The 18,800-nt window shown below is 61.5% G+C and overlaps 3 protein-coding genes across 6 annotated transcripts in view; 1 reads left to right on the forward strand and 2 right to left on the reverse strand.

The window, feature by feature from the left end:
- Positions 1-7,933, reverse strand: part of KSR2 (kinase suppressor of ras 2) — a 49,680-nt gene extending 41,747 nt beyond the window's left edge. For all 3 annotated transcript variants that reach the window (XM_052689853.1, XM_052689851.1, XM_052689852.1), the window contains exons 1-4: positions 7,744-7,933; positions 4,366-4,506; positions 3,495-3,645; positions 345-834 (exon numbers count right to left, since the gene is read on the reverse strand). In XM_052689853.1, coding sequence (XP_052545813.1) covers positions 345-834; positions 3,495-3,645; positions 4,366-4,506; positions 7,744-7,923 — 962 coding nt within the window. In that variant the 5' untranslated portion in view covers positions 7,924-7,933. The remainder of the gene's footprint in view (positions 1-344; positions 835-3,494; positions 3,646-4,365; positions 4,507-7,743) is intronic.
- Positions 7,934-11,245: 3,312 nt separating this feature from the next.
- On the forward strand, positions 11,246-14,014 carry RFC5 (replication factor C subunit 5). The gene is made up of 11 exons (XM_052689832.1): positions 11,246-11,337; positions 11,415-11,479; positions 12,028-12,164; positions 12,245-12,324; positions 12,567-12,640; positions 12,731-12,890; positions 12,963-13,044; positions 13,120-13,249; positions 13,426-13,503; positions 13,580-13,634; positions 13,777-14,014. Exons 1-11 carry the CDS (start codon positions 11,306-11,308, stop codon positions 13,871-13,873), a joined length of 990 nt encoding a protein of 329 aa, XP_052545792.1. The 5' UTR covers positions 11,246-11,305; the 3' UTR covers positions 13,874-14,014.
- Positions 14,015-15,397: 1,383 nt separating this feature from the next.
- WSB2 (WD repeat and SOCS box containing 2) lies at positions 15,398-18,691 on the reverse strand. Of its 2 annotated transcripts, XM_052689830.1 has the most exons (9): positions 18,553-18,691; positions 18,156-18,327; positions 17,854-18,071; positions 17,571-17,702; positions 16,819-16,919; positions 16,523-16,695; positions 16,300-16,413; positions 15,804-15,911; positions 15,398-15,627 (listed from the first exon to the last, which is right to left on the reverse strand). In XM_052689830.1, exons 1-9 carry the CDS (start codon positions 18,566-18,568, stop codon positions 15,465-15,467), a joined length of 1,197 nt encoding a protein of 398 aa, XP_052545790.1. In that variant the 5' UTR covers positions 18,569-18,691; the 3' UTR covers positions 15,398-15,464. The 2 variants fall into 2 exon arrangements, with proteins under 2 accessions (XP_052545790.1, XP_052545791.1); XM_052689831.1 differs by lacking the exon at positions 15,804-15,911.
- Between the last annotated feature and the right edge of the window lie 109 nt (positions 18,692-18,800).

Raw genomic sequence — 18,800 nt, forward strand, 5'->3', positions numbered from 1 at the left:
TTGGTCCCAAAGAATCACAGAATCGCTAAGGTTGGAAAAGACCTCTAAGATCACCAAGCCCACCCCCACCATACCCACTGCCCGCATCCCTCAGTGCCACAGCTCCCCGCTCCAGGGACGGTGAACCCACCACCCAAAACCCAAAGCCCACGGCTGAGAGCAGCGTCCCATTGCTCCTGAATGCAGCCCAGGGCCGTGCCCACCGCCCTGGGGACCTGTGCCGTGCCCAGCTCCCACTGGGGCAGAATCTTTCCTTAACCCCACTCTGACACATCTCCATGCCTCTCCCTCGGCTCACCATTTGGGACCCCAGGGATGGGGACTTAACGGGTGACCCCACTTACTTGGGGGTGTGCGCCTCATCCACGCGGTGCCCCAGCTGGAACTCGTGCGACTTGCTGCGGTGCAGGGCTGTGAAGCCAGGCAGGAGGTGGATGAGTTTTCGGGAGGCAGGTGGGGGGGTGCCGGGGGGTTTCAGCTTGTTCCTGCGGCGCAGCGGCGGCGTGCCAGGCGGCGTCATGGTGGTGACGATGTTGGGGGTGCGCGGCGGGGTGTGAGCGGCGTGCCGCTGCCGAGGGGAGGGAGGCAGGGAACGGTGGCCGGATTCCACGGGGGGACACAGCCCCGGGTGGCCCTCCACAGTCAGGCGGTCCACGTGGGTGTAGAGGGGGCCGTGGCAGTGGTGCTGGGCGCACTTGGCGGGGGGTTTGGGGCTGGCCGACAGGTGCGTGCGGCTCCACGGGGCGGGTTCTTGAGGACAGCCTGGCTGGTTCTCCTTGCCCGGCTCCGTCGTGGGCCATTGGATGGTCCAGTCCTGCTTGGAGAGGCTGCCGCCTGCGACAGAGCACATATAGAGCCGTGGGGAGGGTGACTCGCAGCCTGCTGATGCCCTCATCCCACCTACAGCCCTTATGGAGGGGTCCATCCCAAACCCACCCCGGGAACAAAGAGCCCATCCAGGCTCCGACAGCCCCGTCTCATTTCAGCCCTTTGTATTGGTGCGGTTTGCAGAAACGAAAGGGGGGGAAAGACCGACAAAAAGGGAGCGTGGCACCTTTCAACCCCTCATTACCAGTCTCTGCGGTGCAGGGATGAGTGAGGAGCTGTCGGCTGCGACTTCAGAGTGCCACAGTGATGGAGCAGCTCTGAGCTCCCGGCCCGACCGCTTTTGATCGCCGCCTCGAAGGCAAGCAGCATAAGAAATGTCGTCTCTTTATTTTAAAAGCACCTCTCCCCATCCCTTTGTTTGGTTATTAATTGCCGGCCCCCTTATCTAACTGAGCTTCTTTGAGGGGAGCTCTTTGCTTCAGGCTCAGAGAGGGGTAAAATAAAGGAGGAGAGGGCTTTGGGATTGCAACAGCTTTGGGATTGGATTGATAGGGGAAAGGGAGTGATGGGTTTTCTCGGATTGTTCCGAAGCAGAAAATGAAGTTAATGAAGATGCAAATCCCTCTGTAGGAAAACCTCACGCCTCGTGCCATACAAGAACACTGCCACCCAGTGGGATCTGTGTGGGGCGATGCCAAACCGAGGGAGCAGCACCCCTGAGGAGCTCGGGGTGGCTTCTTCCCTTTCCTTCCCCAAAAGCAGCACACAGTGACCAGGTGGGCACTGACATCATGCATGGCACCCAGCCCTGTCCCCACTGCACACCAAGGGGTGCACCCTGCAGGCTGGCCTCAAAATGAGGATGCCCAGCGCCTCACATCACCCCATCCCACACCTCAATTTACTTCTAAAGTCACTCTCAGCCCCTCCAAAGCCAAAGCTTTCCCCTGCAGCAGGCAGAATTTGGGCTGGAGGTTCCCACGTCCCCACTGCCATCGCCCTGTGGCCTCACACAAACACAGTGCTGCACCATTCCCCAGTAACTCCAGCTCACAGCTCCATCCACAGGCCCTGCTCAGCTCTCACTTCAAGCCCTGCTCTGCTAATAAATCCTGCAGCCAAGCACACAGCAGAGAGAAATCCCATGCTACTGTTTAGCACAGTAACGTTAAAACCAGGTCGGTGCTGGATTTGATGGAGCAATGTGCTGCCCTCTGTGTGCCACCCAGGGATCCTTCCAGCACACACGTGGGTCAGAAGGGTCCCCCATCACCCAAAACCACCCAGGCAAAACACATTGCCATCAGAGCCACGAAGGAGAAACCCTCCTCCTCCTCCCAGCCCCATCCACGCAGGGAATTGGCTTGGGAAATTAGCGGCCCCTAATGAACAACTCGATAAATAGAGATGGATGGAAAAGGTTATCAGCCACACCTCGTTGCTGCTTTATTAGAGCTAATCTGGGCTTCTAGAAATTGACCACCACCGCGGCTCAAGATGTTACATGGTGATATGGAGAGGCAGCACTCTGCTCCTCAGTGGCATCGGGAGGGCTGCTGGTGCAGGAGCTCCCATAGGGCAGCCCAGTGCCCTCCTGCAGCCCCCAGCAGCTTCCAGCAAACACTCTCAGCCTCTCTGCCTGAGCGGGGGGCTCACGTGTGTTTTCCAAATGGGAATTCCCTCTGCTGAGTGCAGCCCAAAAAAAAAAAGGGCAGGAGGGGGTGCGAGTCAAGCTGCGTTTGTTTGCACCGGGCTTTAAAAGTCAAAGGTGTTTAAACAAAACGTCGGCTGAGAGCCTGCCTGGGCTGCTGCCCTTCCTCAAATATCGGAGAGATTTAGGGAAAATGCCAAAGGGAAGAGGGCAGAAATCCAGGCAGGAGCTGGATTTGGGGAGCAGTCCTTTGGGGCGGTGGGGCTCTGTAGGAAATGTCAGGCTGGGCCGCAGCCCTCCCACCTCACTGCTCTGCCGTGACACCGCAGTGGGTCACAACCCCAGCAGGGATCATCCTGCACCCCCCATATCCACTGGGATGCTCCTGTGCGGGCAGGGACCATCCTCCCCCCTGCTTGATCCATCCTCCGGGGTGCAATGAAGCACCGGGGGGGACAGCAGCAGCCTGGGGTGCTCCAAACTGCCCCCTTCCCACCTGCAAGGGATGCTCCTGGGGAGGGAAGACAGAGCACGAACAGCTCAAGGATGCCAAGAGGTTTGGAGACGGCCCCAAGGAGGAGACCCCCGCCCTTCTGCCACCCTCTGCCTCCAACTCCCCCATTTCCATCCTCCAACCCCTATGTTCCGCCTTCCAGCTCCCCCTCCCGAGCATCGCTGCATCTCTGCGGATCGCTGCTGCCACCGCCCGGCCGCACCGCACCGCACCGCACCGCAGCCGCACTTCCAAGCCCTCCCCCCTCCCTCCCACCACGCAGGAGCAAGGCTTCGGCATAGGGATGCTCCGCGGTGGGGCCTTTAGAGGCTACAGGGCTTTCCCAGCCTCCTTCAGCCCACCTTCACCCCCCATCAGCCTCCTTGCCACATGGCTGGTACCCAACCGCGGGGATGTGTGTGGTACCCAGCACCCAAACAGGGTCTCCTCTCCCTATTTCAGACCACAACCCCCTCTCCCAAGCCTTTGGATGCCTTTCCCCAGGTCACCAGCCCTGCTCACCAGACTTATGGACGCTGCGGAGGCAGGAGAGGGATGCGTTGAGGCGGGCGCACTCCTCACTGTTGGCCCCAAACTTCTCCACCGTCTCACAGACCTGATCATCAGTCATCTCCAGCAGCTCCTCCAGGCTCAGCTGCCCTGGGGCTATTTCCTACCAAGGGGGGGAAGAAAGAAGGGGAAAAACCATCCGTGGGCATCTGCTGCTCAATGAGCACTTTGGGGTATGGATCAAGGAGCCATTCCCTCCGGAGGGATTTGGGGAGGTTCTGGGGTTCTGTGTGACATGTCCTGCACAGCTGTCCACACCCGCAGCTGGCAGAGCCATGGGGGGCTCTGGCCAGCACCCCCCCATCCCACCTTGTAGCATCTCTCCATGCAGTGAAACAATTGGGTCCCGTTGCTCTCCCACCCCATTTTCTACCAGCGCTTGCTATGCTGATCCTATAGCCTAAAAGCACAGCTCTGGGGCAGCTTCCATCCTGGGGAACAATTGTCTCTCCTTGGCAAATTTTACTCAAGAGCCCCAAGGCTGGGAACTGAGATGAATCCCCCCAGTGTGGGAGATGGTATGGGATTCCAACACAGGAGATGGGGCGGTTCACCAACCAGGAGACATGGTGGATGGCCCCAAAGTGGGGAGAAGATTAGAGGGATCCCCAGCCTGGGGGACGATGGGATGGATCCCTCAGACCAGGGAGATGGCACGGATCTCCACCTGGGCACATGTGGTGGATCATCCCAACCCAGGAGACGATAAGATGGATCCCCATAAGATGGATGCTGGGATGGGTGCTCCCAGAATGTGAGATGGCAAGGACCTCCAACTCAGCACCCCAACGCAGGAGACGACGGGACGGATCCCCATCCCTACCTCCATCACCTCCTTGCGGATGTCGACGATGCGGAACCAGTGCAGGAGCTGGGGGAAGCCCTCCAGCTTGGCGTTGCGCTCCTGCAGGGCCACCTTCCTCTTGCAGGAGAGCTGCCGGCTGAAGTACTTGACCAGCTTGCTCTGCGAGACAAGGGAAAACCCCATGGGAGCCCCCTCCTCTCCCACTCCATCCGGCTGGAAATCAAGCTATCTCAGCTCCATCCCCAGCCCCAAATCCCTCCGCTCTAGGGATGGATGGTCATCGCCCCGCAGGTTCCCTCTGATGCAGGAGAGAGGAATGACAGGGACAGCCCTTCTCCGTCGCAGCTCACCTGCGGACCCAACTCACACCCAATATCAGTGCAAAGAGACCCCACGACCCCCCCCCCCACGCCTGGAGCATCCCTGCATCCCAGCTCTCACTCTGTATTCCCTTCCCACGGCAGCAGTGCACACCCACCTCCTTCCCCGGGCCCAGCACCACTGCGAAGCCATCGCACTCACAAGCTCAGCTCCCAAAATAACGCCGCCGAGCGCCTGCCCTCCTTTCTGGGAAATGTAGAGCAGAGCCCTGGGAGCCTGCAGGGATTTCCCACTCTGCTCTCCAGCTGGGAGATTCCCCGCCGCCGGCAGCGCTAGATGGAGCTGTGCCCCTGCCCAGCACCCCAGAAATAGACGTGTCGGGAACGGAACGCACGGTGGGACGGATGGGGGCACGGAGTGACACCCCCAGCCCTGGTGCAGCCCCATTCAGTCTGAGGTTATTACCGAACATTACTGCCTGAAATAAAGCCACGGAGAGCCAACAGAGAAAGTCGTATGAGATTTCCGCATCACCCCTCGGAGCTGGGGCGCTCCCCACGGTTGCTTCTTAAGTGAATCTTCCTCCAAGAGCCTCCAAGGAGGGGTTGGGGAGCACTGTGCCCTTTTTCCCACCCCAGAGGGGCTCACAGCGCTGTGATTTGTGGGCACCGCACAAACCTTTCCCCGTCCCTGCAGGAGGGCTGGAACACACGCAGAGCTGCACAGCCATGGGGAGAGCCGGGCACCGCGCTGCCTCCAAGCACCTCCATCCCAGCACCTCCCCTTGGGACGGGCAGCAGCGGGGTTTCCGAGCTGCACAGGGACAGGGCTGGGACACAGGACACAAGTGCCACCAGTGTCACAGGGACGGGCCAGGAGCTGGGCAAGGATGGGACCAGGATCTGATGGGAAAAAAAAAAACCAGCAGATCCCCTATGGATGCACCTATTCTGAGCTGCAGGTGGGGACACCTGCATCACAGCCTGGAGAGAGCAGAGGCGCTTCGTTAGTGCTAATGAGGGCGCAGGTGGGTCCCTGCTCCGGCAGCATCCCCTGGGCCCACAGGGGTGTAAAGGAGCCGTCCCAAGAGCAGCACAGTGCCCTCCACCTCCACACCAAACGTTTGGAATCCTGCACTGCCACCTCGACGCTGCGCAGCCCCTTGGGCTCAGCCGTGCCTCGGTTTTCCATCTGTGCAATGGGCAGAGCAGGGGCAGTGCTGCGGGGCTGCAGGCAGCAGCAGGGGGCCGCCTGGGGGGCAGCAGAGCCTTGTGGCACCTGTATGCAGATGTGTGCTCTATCCATCCGTATGCATTTGACATATAGGTGCATGTTTCACGCATGCATGCTTGCCCCTAGGGGTGCCCTTCCAGGTGCCTCTCCTTGCAGGGCCAGCAGCAGCGGCGTCCCCTTAACACCATTCCCCTGCACGGGGGTGCAGGCTGTGCTCAGGGCTCTCCAACCCTTCGGTGACCCTCGGTGGGATTTCCCTATCTTGTTCCCCCAGCAGGGACAGATGCCACGGGGATCCCGAAATCCAAGAAACGAGCAGCAGCTTTACTCTTCATCCTTTGAAACGAGGATTTAGGAAAATAAACTCACAGCAGTGCCTCCCCGCTTCGCTCCAGCCGAGCGGTGCCCCCGCACCTGCGTCACGGCCTTGGGACGCGGCGGCGGCGGCTCAGGGCCACGCGTGGCCCCACCGATGCCAACAGAACCCCAGGACAGTGCCACCAGGAGCCCACGGATCTGTCACCTCCATCATCTCCTTCAGTCCCACCCGTGAGAGGGAGATGAGAGCCCCGGAGCGGCGCCCAGCCCACGCAGGGCCATGGGACGTACCGGGTGCAGCTGGATAAACCTGCACCGCCTGCCCCAAAACTGCCACCGCTCCAAAATCCTTCCTGTGGGACCCCCACCCACAGCCCCCGTCTTTTTCCCATCCTGTGATGTGGATGTGGCCAGGCCAAGAGATGTGGTCCAGTGGGAAGAATGCAGCCTGATGGGGAGCCTGGAGGAAGGGATGAGATCGGGCCACGGGGTGGAATCCAACCAAAGGGATAGAGCACAGTGGGGATGGAGGAGCTCAGGGGAGGGCTGCAACCCTATAGGGAATTAGGAACCTGGAGGATGAGATGTGGCTAAATCATAGGGCTGCAGCCCCGTGGTAGGACACAGCCCGGCCAAAGGGATGCAGCTGGTGAGGATTTAGGGACCAGGAGGAAGGGATGCGGCCAGGCCACAGCGATGCAGCCTGGTAGGGACTTAGGATCCTGGTGGGTAGGATGCAACCTGGCCAAAGGGCTGTGGCCATCGCTGATGGAGGTGAGAGCCCAGAGGAAGGGATGCAGGCTGACTGGGAGCTCGGAACCCGGAGGAAAGGATGCAGCCAGGCCAAAGGGATGCAGCTCAGTGGGGAATTAGGAGCCTGGAGCAAGGGATGCAGCCCCACTGAATGAATGCAGGCTGATGGAGAACTGGGAACCCAAAGGAAGGGATGTGGCCAAACCATAGGGATTGCAGCCCCATGGCCGGGATGCAGACAGGCCAAAGGGATGCCGCCGATGGGGAGACAGGAGCCCAAAGGAAGGGATGCAGCCAGGCCCAAGGACGCATCCTGATAAGGATTTAGGATCCTGGAGAAAGGGACGTGGGCAGGCCACGGGGACGCAGCCCCGTGCGGATCAGGCAGCCCGGCCGAAGGGACGCAGCCAGGCGAGGATACAGGAGGCAGCAGGGATGCAGGCAGGCCGTGGGACGCAGCGCGGGGTCGGACGCGGGGGTACCGGCGGCGGGGATGCGCGCAGGCCGGGGGACACCGAGGGGACACCGCGGTGACACGAAGGAGGCCCGGCGCGCCCCGGGAGCTGCGGCCGAGCATCCTCCGGAGCCGCGGTCCCCCCTCGGCCACCTGCAGAACGCGCAGCCTCACTCGGCCGCTCCGCAGCGCCGCGGGGAGCCCGGAGGGGCCGGGGGGGGGGGGGGGGGGCGGCACCGGGAGCCGGCGGCTGCGGGAGGGGTGAGATGGGGGGTGTACGGAGAGATGGGGGGGGGAGTGGGGGGGCCCGGCCCTACCTCCAGGGTGCGGATCTCCTTCTGCGTGAGGTCGTTGGAGGCGGCGCACTTGGTGCGGAGCCCCTCCAGGTTGGAGATGCTGATGTCGATCATGTTCTGGACCAGCTCGCACTGCTGCAGCGCCTTCTGCAAACTCAGCTGCTGCTGCTCCTCGCTCCTCGTCATGTTTTCCTCATCCATCGCTCGCCGCCCCCCCCCCCCCCCCCCCCACTTCCCTCCCGCCCCCCCGCGATCCCCCGGCCGTCCCCCCCGTTCGCCGCCCACCCCTCCCGCCCCCCCCCCCAGCCCGCTGCTCAGCCCCTCCGGGGCCCGGCCCGCAGCATCGCCCCGCCGTGCCCACCGCCCGTCCGTGCGGCCGCCTTTCCCCCCCCCCTCCTCCGGGCGCGGCGGGGCGGGGGCGGGGGCGGCGCGCTCCGGGAGCGCGGGGCCGCGCGTTGGATGCGCGCCGCACCGCACCGCACCGCACCGCACCGCGGGGAGAGCGCGGCGCAGAGAGAGGGGAGCGGCGGAGGGAGCGGTGGGGAGTGGTGCTGCAGAGGATGGGAGGAGGATCGGGTCCGGGGGGGGCCTATGGGGTGTTGAGGGGCAATGGGGTGAAGGGGCTATTGGGGGCCTATGGGGTGGTGGGAGGCTGTGGGGTAAACGGGGTTGGGGGATAATGTGGGGCTACGGGAGGTTGGAGGGTAAGGGGATCTGTGGGATGCTGGGGGGCTAGGGGGCAGTGGGATGCCTTGGGGTAATGGGGTAACAGGGGGCTATGGGGTGATGGGGAGGGTATTGGGTTATGGGGGGCTAGGGGGTAACAGGGGGCTATGGGGTGATGGGGAGGGTATTGGGTTATGGGGGGTTAGGGGGTAACAGGGGGCTATGGGGTAATGGGGAGGGTATTGGGTTATGGGGGGCTGTGGGGTAATAGGGGGCTATGGGGTGATGGGGAGGGTATTGGGTTATGGGGGGTTAGGGAGTTATAGGGGGCTATGGGGTGATGGGGAGGGTATTGGGTTATGGGGGGTTAGGGGGTAACAGGGGGCTATGGGTAATGGTGATGTTATTGGGTTATGGGGGGCTGTGGGGTAATAGAGGGGCTTATGGGGTGTTGGCAATCTTATTGGATAGTGAGGGGCTATGGGGAAATGGGGGTTGTGATGTAGTGGGGGGATTATGGGATATTTGGGGTGGAGGCTGTGGGGTAACGAGTGTCTGCATGGTAATTGTGCGCTATGATGTAATGTGGGGGACTGTGGGGGGCACAGTGCCATGGAGGCCTATGGTATAAATATGGGACACTGGTGCAGTGGGTGCAATACGGGGGTCCTGGTGCAATTCGGGGGGGAGGGGGGTCCCTGTGCAGTGGGAGCCCTTGTACAAGACAGGATTGACGTAAGCAGGGAGTCATGGTGAAAATGGGGGTCTGGTGCAATGGGGCATCTCTCTGCAATGACGGGGGGTGGACAGTGTGCAACACAGGTCCTGGTGCAGTGGGGGGTGGCAGTGGGGGACCCTCCAGCAATGGGAGCCTTGCTGTAATGGGGGGGGGGGCACACTGCTGCAAATCCTCCCCAGCCCCACGTGCCCCCTGCATCTCCATCTCCCAGCACCCAGAGCTGATTTTTCCCAATAGGGGAAAAAGTGGGGTCACGGTTCCTGCCAGACCCGTGGAGATGTGGCACTAAGGGTCAGTGGGCACCGTGAGGGGGGGCTGCGGGGGCCTTGGGGATCGGAGAGGTCTTTTTCTTCCCTGCAGAAGTAAGGGGTGAGCATTTGCTGTTTGCGGGCAGTTTGTGAAGGCAAATATTGAAATATTGCCTGGGTTTGAGCTGCAGTGCAATTTCTGTCACTAACTGGAGCGCAGAAAAAAGGAGGAAAAACAAAACATGGGGAAATGTTATCTCCTGATGGCTCCTGTGGTTAATGGGGACGTTCAGTAACCACCACAGAGATAACGGCTCTCTGTGCTCAGATGTTGTTTCCCATAACATCCATCTGTACTGGATGCTGTACGTGGGTGCTACGCTCACAGGGAGGAAAGGGTGGGATGGGGTGGTCCCACGTGGCACAGAACATCCTGCTGTGTGCCCTTCAGAAATGGGTGGGAGGGGGGTGAGATGGGCTGGGGATGGGATGGAGTGGGGATGGAATGGAGGTGGGGTGGGGGTTGGGATGGGGATTGGAATTGGGATGGGGATTGGATGGGGATGGGGATGGGATGGGAAGGAGGTGGGGTTGGGGTAGGATGGGATTAGAATAGGGATAAGGATGGGATTGGGATGAGAATTGAGGTGAGGATGGGATGGGGATAAGGATGGGACTGATAAGAATGGGGATGGGGATGGGATGGGGTGGTGTTGGGGCGGGTATGGGATGAAATAAGGAAGGGGGTGAGATGGGATGAAAATGAGGATGGGATGGGATCGGGATGAGATGGGGTGGGATGGGATGGATAAGGGATGAAATAAGGGTGGGGATGAGATGGGATGAAAATGAGGATGGGGTGGGATGGGAGGGGATGGGAGGGGATGGTTTGAAAATGAGGATGGGATGAAAATGAGGATGGGGGTCGAATGGAAATGAAGATAGAGATGGAGATGGGAAGGAGGTGGGGTGGGGATGGGATGGGATGGAATGGGATTGGGGTGGGAATGGGATGGGGGTATGGATAAGGATGGGATTGGGATGAGAATGGGGCTGGGATAGAGTGATGGGGGATAGGAATGGAAATGGAGATGGGATGAAATGAGGATGGGGTGGGGTGGGGGTGGGACAGCGATGGAGATGGGGATGAGATGGGGTTGGGATGAAATGGGGATGGGGTGGAGTTGGGGGTGGGGATGGATGGGGTCAGATAGGGATGGGGATGAAGTAGAGTCGAACAGAGTGGAGCACAACAGAACGCAGTGCATGCAGCTAGGCCAGAAAGGTGACAGCCAGCAGCGACCTGCCCACAGCCCTGAGCGTGCTGCAGGTAGCAGAGCTGGGAGCAGCAGCCCTGCGCCGCCCCGCTGGACCCCTCGGACAGCTGGAATTATTCATTTCCTTCTTTATCGGCGTCTGGATTTTGTACATGGACCAAATGTGCGCGTCGTTACTCAGCAACATCAACCGCTTCGTTCCTTAACCAGAAGTTGTGCTCAGCACAATCAGTTTATATCAAATGCAGCTTGTAATTACTTAATTCAGCCCGGCTGCTCTTCCTGCACGGCTGTGAGCTCAGAGCCCCCCCGGCTCCCGCGGGGGGAGGAAGGGGCCGCTGCCACCTCTGTGCCACTCCGCCGTACGCTGGGACCGAGGAAACAGAGCGGGGACGGAGCAGCCCAAAGGCGGAGCGGTGCGGCACCACCCGCGGCACCACGCTTTGCTTCGGCGCCCCCCAGCCCGAACGCGGCCCCGCGCCCCGCCGACCTCCGCCCGCCCGCACCTTCGCTCTCCCGCCACCGGCGGCGCGCCACCCCGTTCCCGCGCTCCCCGCCCCGATTTCCCGGGCTCCGCCCCTTTTTTTCCAGGCCCCGCCCCCTCCGCGCCGTTCCCGCGCTCCCGCCGCTCTCGCGAGGCCGCGCGCGGTGCCATGGCGGGGCCGTGCGGGAGGAACCTGCCGTGGTGCGGGGCGGGCGGTGGGACGGGGAGCGGGGGGGGAAGGAGGCGGTTCGGGCTGAGCTGAGCTCTGCGCCCCGCAGGGTGGAGAAGTACCGTCCGCGGGCGCTGTCGGAGCTGGTGTCGCACCGGGACATCCTCAGCACCAGTGAGTGCCGGGACCCCGCCGAGGGGATGCCCGGAGCCCCCCGCGCCCCCTCTCAACCCCTCGCTCTCCCCGAGTCCCTGCACCCCTCCCGGCTCCGTGCCCCCTCTCGTACCTCTCCCTGCTCCCACCTCCAAGCACCCGCGATCTCCCCCGTGCCTCCCTCCCCCCCCCGTGCCCTCGAGCCCTCCAAGCCACTGTGTCCCCTCCCAGTTCCATGCCCCCACCAATGCCCGGTGCCCGCCCCCCCCATGTCCCTCCAACCCCCCCTGCCCCCGGTCCCCTGTAACACCCCCAGTCCCGTGTCCCCCAAGTCCCAGTGCCCCCTCCCAAGCCACTACGACTTTCTTATTGCCCCCTCATTGCCCTCCCCAAGCCTCTGTGTCCCTCCCAAGCCGCTGTGCACCCTCCAATCCCCTATGCTCCTATACCTCCAAACCTCCCCTCTTCCCTCCCCAAGGCCCCCTACCCCCAGCCGTGTCCTTGTGTCCTCCAATCCCCCGTGAGCCCCATAAGGCCCCCAAAGTCCCCGCGTCCCCCCCTCCTCCCAGTCCAGCGGTTCATCAGTGAGGACAGGCTGCCCCACCTCCTGCTCTATGGCCCCCCCGGCACCGGGAAGACCTCCACCATCCTGGCTTGTGCACGGCAGCTCTACCGCGAGCGGGAGTTCAGCTCCATGGTGCTGGAGGTACGAGGGGGGTCCTGGGGATGGGGGGGGGCGCTCAGCTTTGGAACCCCGCGCCCCCACCACCATCTCCATCCCCGCAGCTGAATGCATCGGATGACCGCGGCATCGACATCGTTCGAGGGCCCATCCTGAGCTTTGCCAGCACCAGGACCATCTTCAAGTGGGTGGGGGGCACCGAGGTGGGAGGGGAGGAGCAGGATGCAGGAGGAAGGGATAAGGACAAGCAGATGAGGACAGCAGTACGGGGACAGCGGGGCAGCACGGATGCTGGCCCAAAGGGGAAAAGTGTGCACAGAGTACTTCCACACTGGGAAGAAGCATCTCCATGTGCCATTAACCCCCAGCCCTGCAGCCTCCGAGAGGCAGCTGGCAGCAAAGCCCCCTCATCTCGCTCTGTCCCAGGAAAGGCTTCAAGCTCGTCATCCTGGATGAAGCTGATGCCATGACACAGGATGCACAGAATGCTCTGCGACGAGGTCAGGGGTGAGGGGTGGCACTGCTGGTTTCCCCTCATCACACAGGGCTGCAGTCACGGGCTCCAGCCTCTCTCCCCTGCTCTTATGCAGTGATCGAGAAGTTCACCGAGAACACCCGCTTTTGCCTCATCTGCAACTACCTCTCCAAGATCATCCCCGCCCTGCAGTCCCGCTGCACCCGCTTCCGCTTCGGGCCCCTCACCCCAGAGCTGATGGTGCCCCGGCTGCAGCACGTCATCCAGGAGGAGGGGTGAGATGGGGGGCCCTGCCGTGCCCTGCTCCCCCCCAGGGCCAGGCGCTGCAGCCCCATCTCCCACCCCAGGGTGGACGTGAGTGAGGATGGGATGAAGGCGCTGGTGACGCTCTCGAGCGGTGACATGCGCAGAGCCCTCAACATCTTGCAGGTACCGCTTTGCCACCTCAGGCCCCACAGTTGGCCCACGGGCAGAGAGCTCTTCCTCCCTCCTCCTCTTCCTCAGAGCACCTCCATGGCCTTTGGGAAAGTGACGGAGGAGAACGTCTACACCTGCACAGGACACCCCCTCAAGGCTGACATCGCCAACATCCTCGACTGGATGCTCAACCAGAACTTCTCCACCGCCTACCGCAGTATCCTTTGCTCCTCTGCTTTGGGTTTGAGCCCCGTTGGGGTTAAGTCCTCTTTGCCTCCTGCTGTGGCAGGGGCAGGGTGGGTTCGTGCTGCGCTGTGGGCAGGGTTCCACTCCCTGTTGGGGTGTTGGGTGGTGCAGGGATGCGTGAGGAGCCCCTTCACTTCCTGCCATCAGAAATCATGGAGCTGAAGACACTGAAGGGCCTGGCTCTGCAGGACATCCTCACCGAGATCCACCTCTTTGTGCACAGAGGTGGGGGTTCTGTGGGGCCGGCTCCCAGCACGCCGCTCCCAGCCCTGCACTGATTCACATCGCTTTCTCCCTGCAGTTGATTTCCCACCCTCAGTCCGCATCCAGCTGCTGATCAAGATGGCAGACATTGAGTAAGTAAACATTTTGGGGTGCTGCTCCCCTAACACGCCGAGCTGCTGCTGGGAGACAATATCCCTGGTGCACATCCGTGCGCTGTTTGCTTCACCATGCTGCTGGTGCACACAGCTGAACTGGCTGTGCCTCCTGCTGCAGGTACCGGCTGGCTGCAGGCACCAGCGAGAAGGTGCAGCTGAGCTCCCTCATCGCAGCATTCCAGGTCACCAGGGACCTGATCGTGGCCGAAGCGTGAGTCGGGCAGGGGCTGCCCCACGTCTGCTCTGTGTGCTTTGTGGTTCCTTTCTGCACGCGTCAGGCATGCAGCCCGAGGAACAAAAGACAGGCAGCGTTGTGTCTACACTTCATTGGGAAATGCAAATATCTCTGAAGCCAAGCAGGTTGTTGCAGTGGTCTTTTGTTTCCTCCCCCTATCACAATGGCAGAAAGGAGCAAGTCGAGCCTCTCCCCCATGCCTGCATCCCATTGCAAATAGCTCCTGGCTTGGGCTTTGGTCCACACTGCTCTCCACAGCACATGGGGAAGAACTCAAAGTACAACCCAGCCGACCTTGTAGAGCTCAGCACAGCTTAACCACGCTGCTGGTGGGTTGTGGAGCAGCTGTCACGCACCCACACGGGCTGCAGCATTGCTGGGGCCCTCCTATGCAGGGCAGCACTGCTCCAGCTGCTCACATGCTGAGGAAGACAAGCATGGCAGGCTGGGACTGAGGTTTTTGCCGCCCTGTTGCTCAGACAGGAAGGCAAGGAGGCTGCACTGGGACAGAGCACTTCCGTGCAGTGACAGCCCCTGTGACAATGGTAGCATGCGGGTTTGTAGGTCACATCGCTACCTGAAGCACTAAGGAAGCACCAGCTCTGTAGGCTTAACTGCTTGCAAAGGAAAGCATCCCAAGGAGCAGCTCTGAGGACATTCCCCAGCTTCTCCACCAGCTGGGTCAGCCCAGGGCTCCTGACAGTCTGCTAACACACAGGGGATGCTGCACGTGCCCTCCCTGCAGCCACCAGCTCAGCTGCAGCAAGCCACACACACGGGCCCACTGCATGCACAGCACAGCAGGTCTGCACACCAGCAGCAAGCTGCTCAGTGCCAAGTCCTACAGGCAGGCGTGGGGGTGGGAAAAGCAGCCAAGGAATGAAAGCAGGGGGCTGCATGAAGCCATGTCCTGCTCTCACAGTTACACACGAGGATGGATCCTCCCCAGCACCCACCACTGTCCATCTGCTGCTCTGACTGACTCAGAGCTGCAGCATAGGAGGGCTGGGGGCCCTGAGCCCCAGCCAGGCTTCCCCAGTTCACTTCTACAAGCAACAAGGGAAGGAGTGAGGAATCATCTTTTATTCTGTCACTGCTGTCATTCAGCCTGCAGAGACCGGCTCAGGTTTGTCATGCCCAGACCCTGAGAGCAGCAGAGCCCTCATCCCTCCAGGAACCAAGGTACAGGCTGCTCCTGGCGCAGGGTGCTGTTGTCAGGGATGGCTGTGGCCCCAAATTTGTACTGACAAACACTTGCTCAGACTGCAGCTGCTAATCTTCACCCCACAACATTGCACTTGGAAGCAAAAGCACCTGACCCAAAACTTGCAAATAGCAGGAGGACAGGGGGACCAGAGCTGTCCCCAGGTTGTGCCGTGCCCCTTGCACTCTGCAAGCATTTTTGCTGGGTTCTAGTATTATTACACAAAAAAATACCTCCACGTTCACAGACGGCCCCAAAACGAGGGGAGCAACAAGTCCTGCCCCACAGCTCACAAGCCTCTGGTGCTCTGCGGGGCAGCCAGCCCTACCACGAGGCAGAGGGCTCTCACCTCCTTGTCTCTGATACCTCAGAAAGTCCGGTAGGTGAGGAACTCCTTCAGCTTCCTGGGAATGGGCAGTGCGAGGACCTGGTACGTGGTCAGGAAGGTGCGCAGGGCTTTGCGGCACAAGTGCTTGAGTGACGAGAGGACTCTTGGAGCCGTCCAGAACTGGACGTGGCCATCTCTGGTCCTGCAATGAGACCCAAAAGGCTTTGAGCAAACACCCAACGCCGCACAGAGAGAAGGAAGCACAATCAGCCCCAAATATCCCGAGCTTGCAGCAGCCCCACGCGCTCCCCATCCTGGAAAATCAGCTCACGCTCCCAGGCTGGTTTCCCTGGAGCCTCCCCCAGCAGATATACGCACCCTGTGGCAATGAAGCCACCGTGAGGGAAGTACATGCAGCATAAACCATTTGTCATGGGAGCAAACGCCACTGGAGATCGCAGCTCCAGCGCCCAGATCCTCAGGAGCCTAAGGGGAAAAGGACACAATGCTAGGCAGTGCCTGCAGCTAAAACAAAGCTTCTGGGGCCACTTGAATGCACGTAACGGAAGGGTTTTCTGTCATGGACTTAGAGCCCCCCAGCATGACATCTCAGCAGCCAGGCAGAAGCGCCGACCCCTGCAGAGTTGAGCTGGATGACAGACCAGCACACAGGTGCAAGTCCAAGCCCTTTGCTCAGGAAGATGACAAGGCTCTGATCTTGCTGCTCCCTGCACAAACAGGGCTCTGAGCGCAGTGGTCTCTTTGACACGTGAATTTTGCTCCCCATTAGGATGCCCCAAGCCCCTGGTGCGCATTGGTGTGTCCTCCTTGAACCCTCTTTCCCTCTGGAAACCTCAAAAGAGGATTAACTCGCCTGTCATCTGCCACCGTGGCCAGGTACAGGCCCTCTGGGGAGAAGCAGACCGACCGCAGGGAGCTGGTGTGGACATCACTGCTATACTCCAGTGCTGAGTGCAAGGGGACATGGCTGCAGGGAGGAAAACAAGCTCAGCATCAAGGCCACGCTCAACTCCACCAAACTCTCATAGCACCCCTGTGTCCCCACCGCATGGTCCCCACAGCCCCCAGCTCCGTACCGCAGAGTCCTCAGCTGCTCCCCAGTGTAGGGGTCCCACATGATAACACAGGTGTCATACGAGGCAGTGACCAGGAGCGCTGAGTCTGGAGAGAAGTCACACGACACCACGCTGCTCTGGTGCCCCTCCAGCTTGCGGATGAGTGTGTAGGACCGCATACTCCACAGCAGTGCCTGTGGGGCGCAGCGGAGCTGAAGCTGGGAGCGCTCCCAGGGCTGGCTCTCACCTTCCCCTTCTTGCATGGGGAAAGCAGGATTCAGTGGGACACAGGACTGGCTCCACCCTGTGGGACTCACCGACTTCTCTCCAGCAGCTGAGCAGAGCATGCTGCAGTCAGGGGAGATGGAGCAGCAGTAGACCCACTGCACATGGCCTGTCAGCACCTGCACCTGCCGCCCTGGGACAGCAGACAACGAGTCAGGAAGAACAGAGCTGCATTCTGCCACAACTGCTCACCTAGCTCTGCTCCCGAGAGGGAAAAAGGCATGCAGGGCTGGGGGATTTCTTACGCACGTCCCCAGTGCTCTATTTCAGTACTGGAAGAGAGCTTATAAAAAAGATGGAGACTGACCTTCTACACAGGCAGAGTGTGATTAGAGGAGGGGGAATGGTTTAAAACTAAAAGGGGAGATTCAGGTGAGATGTTAGAAGGAAATTCATTACTCAGAGGGCAGTGGGCTGCTGACCCAGGCTGTCCTGAGTGCTGCGGGTGTCCCATTCCCAGCGGTGCTCAAGGCCACAAACGGACCCTGATTTGGTGGGGGGCAGCCAGCCCAGGGCAGGGTCTGGAGAGGCTGTGAGGTCCCTTCCAACCCAGCCATTCTAAGACTCTATTTACAACCCCTTCCTGCAGCTCTCAGGTCCCGCCTGGGAGCAGAGGCCTCTGCTGTGTCCCAGAATGCCCACTTCTACCTCAAATACCATCCCAGAGCCCCTCTGCCATGGTCTCTCCTTCCAAGGTGGCTTGGTGCCCTCTCCTTGCCCACAGTGGAATACAAGTTTCAAAAAGGGGTGACCGAGCACCAGGGCCATCCCCACTCTCTCCTACCATCCCTGCTAAGGTCCCAGACGCGCAGGGTCCTGTCCCGCGATGCCGACACCAGGATGAGGCTTCCATTGGGCGCAAAGCTCAGGTCCCTGACGACATCCTGGTGCCCCAGAAGGCTGAAGAGAAGATGACCTGCAGAGAGCGGCCACGTCAGTCCCCCTCACACCCACACTCTGCTTGGGCTGGAGCAGCAGCTCAGGAAATATTTGGGAAGGACGGAGCAGGATCTCCACCAAGGGCAGAGTGCTTCCTGACCTCATCCTGGCGCCGCACAGCCGCTCACCTGTCTGCACCTCCCACACCTTGATCTGCCCGTCGTTGAGGCCGGTGGCCAACACCTGGCAGCACAGCCCTGCCGCCCCATCAGGGTGCCGTGCCGCCGGCCAGGCGCTGAAGGCCAGGCCCCACACAATCTGGCCACACTCCAAAGTCTTCTCCTTGGCTCCTGCCCGGCTCCGCTTCGCCTCTGCTTTGTGGCTCTTGCGCTCCGAGGCCCTACAGCTGCAGAGAAACGGCAGAACGGCGATGGGCAAAGGGCACGGAGGCCATCAGCTCAACACCCACAGCACCGCCCGCACTACTCACAGCTCAGTCTCCTGCAGCGGCCACGGGATCAGCTTGACCAGGCAGTGGCCCTGCGACCAGGCGAACCAGGCGCCGTCGGACGAGAAGGCCACGCTCCATGTCTCACAGCTCGACTTCCAGTCATACTGCTGGGGCCGGCCTGGCTTCAGCTCCGCCAGCAGCACAGGCTCCTCTGGGCAGAGGGATAGCGGGTCACCAGCAGGCCTGGGCCTGAACCAGGCCTGGGCCTCACCTGGGCCTGGGCCTCACCTGGGCCTCACCTGCGACTGGGCCTCAACTGAGCTGGGCCTCACCTGGGCCTGGGTCGGGCCTGGGTCTCGCCTGGGCTCGTGCCCCCGCCTGCCCCGTGCCCACCCCCGTCCCAGCCAGCCCGCTCCGCCTGCCCCCAAGGCCTCACCTGCGCTCGGCTTCATGGCGGCCCGCCCGCCCCGGGGAGGCCTGCGGGGCTGGGCGCGGCCTCCCCGGCCCTCGGAGGCACCGGGCCGCACCGAGCCCCGCCGCCCGCCTCCGCCTCCCTCCGCCGGGCCCGCCCCGTGCGGGGCGGGGGCTGTGATACGGAGCGGCAGCCGCCGCGGCCCGGCTTTCCGTCACCGCCCCCCGCGGGGTGGGCCTCGGAGCCGCGCCCGGGACGGGTCGGACGGCAAA

Source organism: Tympanuchus pallidicinctus, unplaced genomic scaffold (genome assembly GCF_026119805.1).
Source record: "Tympanuchus pallidicinctus isolate F22 unplaced genomic scaffold, pur_lepc_1.0 scaffold25, whole genome shotgun sequence".
Lineage (NCBI taxonomy): Eukaryota > Metazoa > Chordata > Aves > Galliformes > Phasianidae > Tympanuchus > Tympanuchus pallidicinctus.

Coding starts and splice junctions, on each gene's coding strand:
- RFC5 (XM_052689832.1), top strand. CDS start 11,306: ATGGCGGGGCCGTGCGGGAGGAACCTGCCGTG. Junction 11,338..11,414: donor TGCGGGAGGAACCTGCCGTG/GTGCGGGGCGGG, acceptor TGCGCCCCGCAG/GGTGGAGAAGTACCGTCCGC. Junction 13,045..13,119: donor GAGCCCTCAACATCTTGCAG/GTACCGCTTTGC, acceptor CCTCTTCCTCAG/AGCACCTCCATGGCCTTTGG.
- WSB2 (XM_052689830.1), bottom strand. Junction 18,072..18,155: donor CCGCTGCAGGAGACTGAGCT/GTGAGTAGTGCG, acceptor GTTTCTCTGCAG/CTGTAGGGCCTCGGAGCGCA. Junction 16,414..16,522: donor GAGCAGCTGAGGACTCTGCG/GTACGGAGCTGG, acceptor TCCTCCCTGCAG/CCATGTCCCCTTGCACTCAG.